This window comes from Crinia signifera, chromosome 4, assembly GCF_055691185.1.
Source record: "Crinia signifera chromosome 4, ASM5569118v1, whole genome shotgun sequence".
In the NCBI taxonomy this organism is placed as follows: domain Eukaryota; kingdom Metazoa; phylum Chordata; class Amphibia; order Anura; family Myobatrachidae; genus Crinia; species Crinia signifera.
In genome coordinates this window covers 204,266,498-204,276,406 of record NC_139220.1, presented here as the reverse complement: position 1 = coordinate 204,276,406, position 9,909 = coordinate 204,266,498, and the positions used below count along the sequence as shown (strand labels likewise).

The following is a 9,909-nucleotide window of genomic DNA, read 5'->3' as shown; positions in this document are numbered from 1 at the left end:
ATTTATGTGAATCTCCATTAATTTGGTTCCATAGGGTCAATGATATTGTCAGATCAAAACACTCTGGCTTGCTTGAAGCATCAGACTACATTTCCCATGAAGCTCCGAACTAAGGAATGAGCTTTGAACTGCAGAGTGGCGGCTGATGCTCATTACTGACACCTAAAAAAAAACTACATTTCCCGTGACGCCTTGCCACTGCCTAGATACTCATACTGAGAGGCGAGCATACTATGGGCGCGTCACGCGTCTCCGGGGTGACACCGGCTGCCGGAGTCCCGCCTCCCACCTCCAATTGGCTGCTGGGTGGAAGGAAAGGTAACGTCAGTAGCAGAGTCCCCTTCCTCGGATCCCTATTGGTGTAATCGGTCCCCGCGGGCCGGCGGTGGCTCCCGTTCTATGAGAGGAGGAAAGTGTGAAGATGGCGAAGACGTACGACTACCTGTTCAAACTGCTGCTGATCGGGGACAGCGGGGTCGGGAAGACGTGTCTGCTCTTCAGGTTTAGCGAGGACGCGTTTAATACCACCTTTATCTCCACCATCGGTCAGTACTCCCGCCACACCCACAGCTCACTTCCTTCCACCATCTGACCACAATACCTCCGGCAGCCTGTGTCTTCTCTTACGACCACCCCATGTCCGTACAGTACAGTCAGTGTCTCCTACACAAACTCCATATTCAACCAGTATATCTCTCTCAAACACCCCCCCCCCCCCGCCATATTCACCCAGTATGATACGCACACCCTTATATTTACCCAATGTGATACACACCCAATATCTACCTACCGTCTCCCTCCCCTCCATAACTTTTTTGACGACTCCTGCTTAAAACCCCAAAAGTCAGAAGGCTCGTGTGCCTTGCACCCCCTTTATATTAACTCAGTGTCTCGTACCCCCTTATATTCACTGTCTTGCATCCCCCTTATATTCACTCAGTGTCTCACATACTCTGCCTTATATTCACTAAGTGTCTCCTGATAGTCACTCAGCATTGTCCCCCCTTCTATGCACTCAGTGTCTCGCATACTCGCTGCTTCTGGAGCTGCATACGCCAATTCCCCCTCGCTCAAAAAATGGAGCGAGGGGGAATTGGGGTACGAGGGGGCTGCGTTGAATACTGACAGGGTGAGTGGTGATAGCCAGCAGGAAGCTCTGCTCGCTGTCGCCGCTCGCCCACAGCATTGAATACCTGCCAGTGTCGTGCATACCCCCCTTCTATTCACTCAGTGTCGTGCATACCCCCCCTTCTATTCGCTCAGTGTCGTGCATACCCCCCCTTCTATTCGCTCAGTGTCGTGCATACCCCCCTTCTATTCGCTCAGTGTCGTGCATACCCCCCCCTTCTATTCGCTCAGTGTCGTGCATACCCCCCCTTCTATTTGCTCAGTGTCGTGCATATCCCCCCCCTTCTATTTGCTCAGTGTCGTGCACACACACAGTTTTGTTTTTACACACACGCAGGCCATCTTGACCCAGTGGCTTTTACACGCAGGCCATCTTGACCCAGTGGCTTTTACACGCAGGCCATCTTGACCCAGTGGCTTTTACACGCAGGCCATCTTGACCCAGTGGCTTTTACACGCAGGCCATCTTGACCCAGTGGCTTTTACACGCAGGCCATCTTGACCCAGTGGCTTTTACACGCAGGCCATCTTGACCCAGTGGCTTTTACACGCAGGCCATCTTGACCCAGTGGCTTTTACACGCAGGCCATCTTGACCCAGTGGCTTTTACACGCAGGCCATCTTGACCCAGTGGCTTTTACACGCAGGCCATCTTGACCCAGTGGCTTTTACACGCAGGCCATCTTGACCCAGTGGCTTTTACACGCAGGCCATCTTGACCCAGTGGCTTTTACACGCAGGCCATCTTGACCCAGTGGCTTTTACACGCAGGCCATCTTGACCCAGTGGCTTTTACACGCAGGCCATCTTGACCCAGTGGCTTTGACACGCAGGCCATCTTGACCCAGTGGCTTTGACACGCAGGCCATCTTGACCCAGTGGCTTTGACACGCAGGCCATCTTGACCCAGTGGCTTTGACACGCAGGCCATCTTGACCCAGTGGCTTTGACACGCAGGCCATCTTGACCCAGTGGCTTTGACACGCAGGCCATCTTGACCCAGTGGCTTTGACACGCAGGCCATCTTGACCCAGTGGCTTTGACACGCAGGCCATCTTGACCCAGTGGCTTTGACACGCAGGCCATCTTGACCCAGTGGCTTTGACACGCAGGCCATCTTGACCCAGTGGCTTTGACACGCAGGCCATCTTGACCCAGTGGCTTTGACACGCAGGCCATCTTGACCCAGTGGCTTTGACACGCAGGCCATCTTGACCCAGTGGCTTTGACACGCAGGCCATCTTGACCCAGTGGCTTTGACACGCGCAGGCCATCTTGACCCAGTGGCTTTGACACGCGCGCGCCATCTTGACCCAGTGGCTTTTATACATGCGCGCCACCTTGACCCAGTGGCTTTTGCGCACGCCCTCTTGACCCCGTGTCTTCTTACAGCCCCAGTATCCTTTTCACCCAATGTAACCCACCACCACCATAATCGCTTGGCTTTTACACACGCACGCCATATTTACCCAGTGGTTTTTACACACACACACGCCATATTGACCCAGTGGCTTTTACACAAACACACACGCCATATTGACCGAGTTGCTTTTACACACACACACACCATATTAAACCAGTGGCTTTTACGCACGCACACAGGCCATCTTGACCCAGTGGCTTTTACGCACGCACACAGGCCATCTTGGACCCAGTGGCTTTTACGCACGCACACAGGCCATCTTGGACCCAGTGGCTTTTACGCACGCACACAGGCCATCTTGACCCAGTGGCTTTTACGCACGCACACAGGCCATCTTGACCCAGTGGCTTTTACGCACGCACAAAGGCCATCTTGACCCAGTGGCTCTTTAAAGCCCCAGTATCCTTTCCACCAAATGTAAACCCCCACCACCATAATCGCTTGGCGTCTAACCTCCCCATGTACGCCTGGTGTCTCATACAAACCCCTGCTCCGTATTCACCCGTTAAGCCCATCCACCCTCCATAGTCACTCGGTGTATGTCCCCCACTCCCTCCCCCATAGTCACCCGGTGTTTGTGTGTGTCCTAAATAGTCACCCAGTGTCTCTCCTCCCCTCTACCTCCTGCCTCCCTCATAGCCACCCAGTGTCCTTCCCCCATAGTCACCTGGTGTGTGTCCCCACCTTCCTCCTGCTCCTTTCCCCATAGTCACCCGGTTTCCCCACCCACCCACTCCCTCCCTCATAGTCAATCGGTGTCACCCCAGTGTCTTACACCCTCCCCCACCTTAGTCACTTTTTTCTCTTTAAGTCACCCTCTTATTTACTGTTTTTCACGGCCTTCACTTATTTTCACTCCTACAGCCACGCCATATTTAACCTAGTAGGCGGGTACTGGGTAGATAATGTCTAGGTCGACCGCTAATGGTCGTCACCTTGAAATGGTTGTCATATCCAAGGTTGACATTGACAAAAGTTAAACACAAGCTTATGGTCGACATAGACATGGTTGACATGAATAAGGTCGATGTGAGTTTTTCGTGTTGTGGTCGTCTTTTTTTTTTTTTTTTTTTTAAGGGTCTTTTTCATATTTTACTATCCAAGTGGCCATAGAGTGGGAATATAATAGCGTGCCATGTTGAAATATGTGGACATAGACACCAAAAAAGTGAAAAACTCATGACAACCTTATTCATGTTGACCATGTGTGTCACGATCAGGGTGTTGACCTAGTGACTGTCAACCAATATTCATTGAGTCGACCGGTATCTCTACTAAATGAGACTCAGCCTTTGTTCAGCAACAGGAGTGACCAGATACTTGGCTACTTAAGTACTTTTTAATTTAGAATTCACTACAATGTTTACTAATCACCTAGGTTGAATTACTGATCTGTAAACAATGACATTGCTGGTCTAAAGCACTGTAGAAAACCGTTGGTAGTGAAGTCAAGTACACACTTGTACAATCTGCATGAGATCCAGATGAGATTTTGACTATGTATACAATTAAAGGTGCCCACAGACGCATCAATTATCGAATGCGTTTTGTACTTTTTAAGCACAAATTGCATCTTATGTACAATTATTGGATGGTGTTTATGGGCTTGTGCGATGCGATGCGCGTTCCCGGGAGCCCGATATTGTATGTCTAAAAAAAGTACGTGCTGCACGTACTTTTTAGACGACATCTGAAATTTAACATTACAAACATGGGTTCATCACATCGCATCACATGCATCCAAGTGCACATTGCATAGCAAGCTGGAAGAAAAATTGTATAGAACCATTGTACAGACAAAAACGCATAGCACAGTACAATTGTAGCGTCTGTGGGCACCTTTAAGGAGCCCACACACGCACCGTTGCCGGCGGTGCGATGCTGTACGATGGGGTGCGCGCTCCCGCGGCACCTCATCGTACAGTACAAAAAGTATGTGCTGCACATACTTTTTGTACTAGCTTTTTCTAGCATTGCATCGCATGCACATCGTATGCACAAGGCATACGATGCGATGCTATGTGTGCTAGTTAAGCACAGAACGCACGCCGGGATCGGTGCGTGTGTGGGCTGCATTAGACTATGTATACAATTTAGACTATCTGCATACATTACTATATAGTGCAGATCTGCACTATATAGTCTATGCAGCCAAGACTTTCTGCATGAGATCCAGATAAGATTTTGACTATATAGTCAAAATCTCATCTGGATCTCATGCAGATTGTACAAGTGTTATTTATGCAATTATAAGGATGACTTGCTGACATATTTCAATTCAACGCTATGTTAATAGCATCGGGAAGTAGATCCTGGAGCTATTCAATTGACTGCGCTGTTAAGCATGACCAGAGGGTTTCTACTTAAGACTTCTGAGGGTCGAGCAGAAATGAGACTAAACTAGCGCTGTGTTTTCCTCCTTTACAGCTGTGCAAACAGCATTGAGGCAGACACTTAAGTGGGAGAATGACAGTCACCATGACTAATCACCCAGTTTAAGGTGTGGAAACTGATGTCACTGCACAAAGTGCCAGATTATCAATCTTCAAAAAGTTATAAAATGAAGAGTGATAAACAACCAGCCAATCAGCTCTTAACTGCCATGTTACAAGCTGGGTTTTAAAAATGAAAGGTAGGAGCTGATTGGCTGGTTGCTCATCACTCTCTGCTTTATCACTTTTTGGAGCTTGATACATCTGGCCCTGTGTGTAGTGTGCAATGTTGACAATTGAATAGCTCTGGGTCCAGTTTCCTGGCACGATTAACATCGAGCTGAATCAAAGTGCCCCCAGCGTGTATTCATTTATCATTGTTTTGTACCATAGTTTGTTCAGTTGTTTTGTTATTTTTTTGCTTCCCTACATTCGCTAGTTGTTCTCATGTACGAGCATATAATCCACTGAATGGGCTTAAAGCAGGAAATGAAAGGAAAAACTAATAACGCCAATATTCTTGAAATAGGCTGTTGGAGCCACACAGGGTGGTTTTAAGTGAATCAAAAAGAGTAAACATTGTGCAGTATCTGTTCTTTTTACTGGATAAGTACATCTTGTGGGACTCTCCCTCTCTCCCTCCACAAAACGTTCCATGGGCTTTGTTAAATCTAATGGGATATATTATTCCTTTTAAAATCATATTTGGAACTGGCATATTTTGCTAGACTAGTAGCATTTGTTTTGTTAACTGGGTACAATTATAGGAATGATCTTGTTGTTCTGCAAGGTCCAGGCTTGGGGTAGTGAGGGAATGGCACAATTCTAATAGTCGTGATTTTTTTATTTTCTACATTAACTCTATATTACTTGGTCATCTTTTTAATCATTTTTTTCTCTTCAGATATTAACCTTTACTTTGTATTATAGTAATGCTATTGTGTTGACATTCTTTCTGTAGCAGTGACACTCTAAAGCAACATTTACATTTGTTAGTTAAAAGAAGTATAATTAAAACAATATATATGTAACTAGTTAAAAGCAGTGTTAATTTTTCAATGAAAATTAGGACTAAAACACTTCGTTGACTAAGGTTTTCTTTCTTTGACTAAAATGTGACGATAACCAAATTAGGAAGTTTTTAATAATGAAAATGTTGACTAAATATTCATCCATGTTGTCATGACTAAAATTGACTAGATGAATATACTGTCTAATTTTCGTCGGGACACCACTTTTTTCTAGGGATTGATTATTATTATTATTTTTTTTATTCTTTAATTTATAAAGTATTTTATACAGTTTTATCCAACCACTCTGGCCCTAGATTTACTTAATTGCGATGCAACTGCACAACAACTTTGTCATGAGACTTAGGGAGTTATTTTGATTCACTCAGAAAGGCCCAATCACTTTCTAATAGACAAAACCATGTGCAGATGTTACATGTGCAGAGAGAGAGTTAGATTTGGGTGGGGAGTGTACTTCAAACTGATATCTATATTGCAGTGTAAAAATAAAGCAGCCAGTATTTACTGTGCTCAGAAACAATAAAACACCCAAATCTAAAGCCCCGTACACACGGGGAGATATATTGCTCAGCCATATATAGCTAGCAATATATGACTGAGCAATATATGGCTCAGTTTCTCCTTTTCATCAGCGACCAGAGATGGTCGCTGATGAAAGGGAACCTCTGCCGGGGGAGCAGCAGAGGTAATCAGCTGGTCGCAGGAGCAAGCTCTTGCAACCAGCGATTTATAAGGGGGCTAAAAACGGGAGCGCGCACCCGGCCATTTATCGTGCGATTTATCGCCGGGGCACAATCCCATCGCTGGCAATATGGTCGCCAGCGACCATATTTCCATAGATTTCAGCCCCTATCGCCCCCGTGTGTACACAGCTTTATGCTGTGTACACACTTGTACAATCTGCATGAGATCCAGATGCGATTACAATTTAGACTATCTGCATACAATTTAAGGTGCCCACAGATGCATCAATTATCGAATGCGTTTTGTACTTTTTAAGTACATAACGCATCTTATGTACAATTATCGGGTGGTGTTTATGGGCTTGTGCGATGCGCGTTCCCAGGAGCCCGATATTGTATGTCTAAAAAAGTACGTGCTGCACGTACTTTTTAGACTACATCTGTAAATTAACATTACAAACATGGGTTAATCGCATCGCATGCATCCAAGTGCACATTGCATAGCAAGCTGGAAGAAAAATTGTATAGAACCATTGTACAGTCAAAAACGCATAGCACAGTAAAATTGATGCGTCTGTGGGCACCTTAAAACCCATACAATCTGCATGAGATCCAGATGAGATTTTGACTATGTAGTTAAAATCTCATCTGGATCTCATGTAGATTGTATAAGTGTGTACACAGCATAACTCTCTCTGCTCATGTTACATCAGCCCCACCTGCAGTGCTTATGGTTTTGTCCAGTATACCACTTTCACACTGCCTAAACGTTTAAGAAAAACTGTGTTTTAAAACGGTATTTAAAATGGGTCTGAGCCTTGACATTGCAGTAGATTACCGTTTTAAATATCATTTAAATACCATTCACATCAGTCAACCCGTTTTAATCCCCTCAACACGTTTCAAGGCAGAATGCAGGGGACAGCCTATCACAGGTCTGGAATCTTTTGTTTTTTTTGCTAAATACCGTTTCAGAGCCATTCTCACTGCATAAAAAACAGCTCTGAAACATGAAAGACTCTGCTTTATAAACGTTTTGAAATACCGGTTTAACCAGTAAATCCACTCTGGCACTTTCCCACTGCAGCCTTAAATGTGTTGAAATGTGAAAAAAACGGCAATATACCGTTTTACAAGTGCGGTGTGAAAGGGGTATTAGAGAGTGATTGTGCCTTTCTGGGCAGTATTCAATGAGAAAAATTCTCCGTGTTTTATGGAGAATTTGTGCTTTGTTCGCCTTGGACGGAGCATTTTGCTCTCCAAAAGCGAGCAACCCTATTCAATGTGAAATATTCTCCGTCTTTCTAAGTGATTTTCTCCGTCTCTCTCCGTGTAGAAATTCTCCATCTTTTGATGGAGATCTGGAATGTGAACTCTTAAACTAAAAGGTTTTTTTTTTAATTTTGGTGTAAAAAAATCAGGTTTTTTTTTCTGTGAAGGGGCATGTTATTTTTATTCATGTGCTTATAAATAAGCACATGAATATATATTTAATAAAAAAAAAAAATTTTTTTAATATTTTTTTTTTTTTTTACACAGTGCAGCCAGCAGGGGGCCGGAGCGCTCGAGCCGCTCATTAGATATTCATATATTCACTGCACCCGATCGTTAATATGCACGATCGGGTGCAGTGAATACTGGGTCCCCCGCTGGCTATAGGGGGGGGCAGCCTGTGCTGCCTGGGTCCTGGGGAGCCCCCCTCCCCACCACATTCCTCTGGAGCAGCCAGGGAGACTTTAATCTCTCTGGCTGCTTCCGTTCTCCGGCTCCCTGAAAGCTCCCTGCCGCGGACGCTCGTCCGCTGCAGGGGTTAAGACTTGCCGCGAGTGGCGGCGAGTCTTAAATCCATTGAATAGTGGGAGCAGGAGGCTCCGGAACAGGGAGAATCTCCGCTAAAACACGGAGAGTGCATGGAGAGCGAAATAAAACGCTCTCCATGCACGGAGAACTTTCTCATTGAATACTGCCCTCTGAGTGAATCAAAATAACCCCCTTACTCCGTCAGTTTATGTAGCTAGCAAATTAGTTAATTTTAGCTAAATAGATTTTATTTAGCATTTGACTAGTACTGTACTACTTGCTTGTATCAGACAGGTTGTATTTTTTTTTCTTTAATTTAAATAAAAAAAATGTCATTTAAACTGTTGCAGGTGGTATATGCAGAAAATGAATGACCTGCTGTGAAGGAATTAGCATTTGTTGTTCTTGTTTGATAACTAGATTACTAAACAAACACAGTGAAAGGTATACAAAGTATTCAAGGGAATGATAGAGAAATGATTCTTTAGGAAAATGCATTACAGTACTATCAATAAACTGCAAAGCTATGACCAATACCCCTTTTATACCAAAAACGCAGAGTTGCCCCCGCGTGTTTTTGATCCCCACTTCAAGCCAGGTGCGACCCGGCGTTTGCTCCCTTTTACACCGCCGCATCCCCCAGCCGCCGTTTGGAGATGGCGTCATCTCCAAGCGCCGATCGCCACCGCCGGGACCTGGACCACTGCGCTGGGGGCAAGCCCAGCACTAAGGTAATCTGCTGGGCTGCCCCCAGGCCCCGTGCATCCCTCCCAGCCCTCCTCCAGGAGGTGAATGGATGTCGCATACAGGCATCCATTCACCTCCTCCGCTACTGTCTGCAGAGTATAGCAGACAGCAGTGGAGGCTGTGTGTGCCCCTCCGCCCAACCTGCGGATGCTGCGGTCCGCAGGTTGGCTGTCCCCCATTCATGTAAACGGGAGCCGGGTCGGATGAACCGGCGTACCTGTTTACACCACCCTCTACTCAGGTCCTAGCTGTGTTCTACACAGGCCAGGACCTGGGTAGAAGTCCTGTATAAAGGGACACGGCGTGGCCCATTTACACCGCCTCTGACCTGCCGATGACCTGTGTTTTTGCGGCGCTGTAAAAGGGGTATTAATCAATGACGAAAATGTTAGTTAAGATCCACTGACTAAAACTTGACTAAGACAAAAGTAAAAAATTTGACTAAAATGGGACCTTTAATTTTATCAAATTTAAGGAAAGTGACTTTCACTTTGAGATGTGACCGTTCTTTCATTTTAATCTTTTACAAAGGAGTAATTTGACCCGTCTAGTGGTCAGTGGTGGTAGTTCACCTCATAGAGGTGAGGAGTAGTTAGCCTTTGATAGATTATCTATCTAGATCAGGGCTGGGCAATTGCGGCCCTCCAGATGTTAATGAACTACAC

General features: G+C 45.6%; 1 protein-coding gene across 1 annotated transcript in view; it reads left to right on the top strand.

Annotated features, from left to right (window-relative positions):
• The first annotated feature begins 264 nt into the window (after positions 1–264).
• The window catches only part of RAB8B (RAB8B, member RAS oncogene family), a 38,107-nt gene continuing 28,462 nt past the window's right edge, over positions 265–9,909 (top strand). Inside the window, exon 1 of the mRNA XM_083183494.1 lies at positions 265–545. Within this exon, the coding sequence (XP_083039620.1) occupies positions 422–545 (124 nt within the window). The 5' untranslated portion in view covers positions 265–421. The remainder of the gene's footprint in view (positions 546–9,909) is intronic.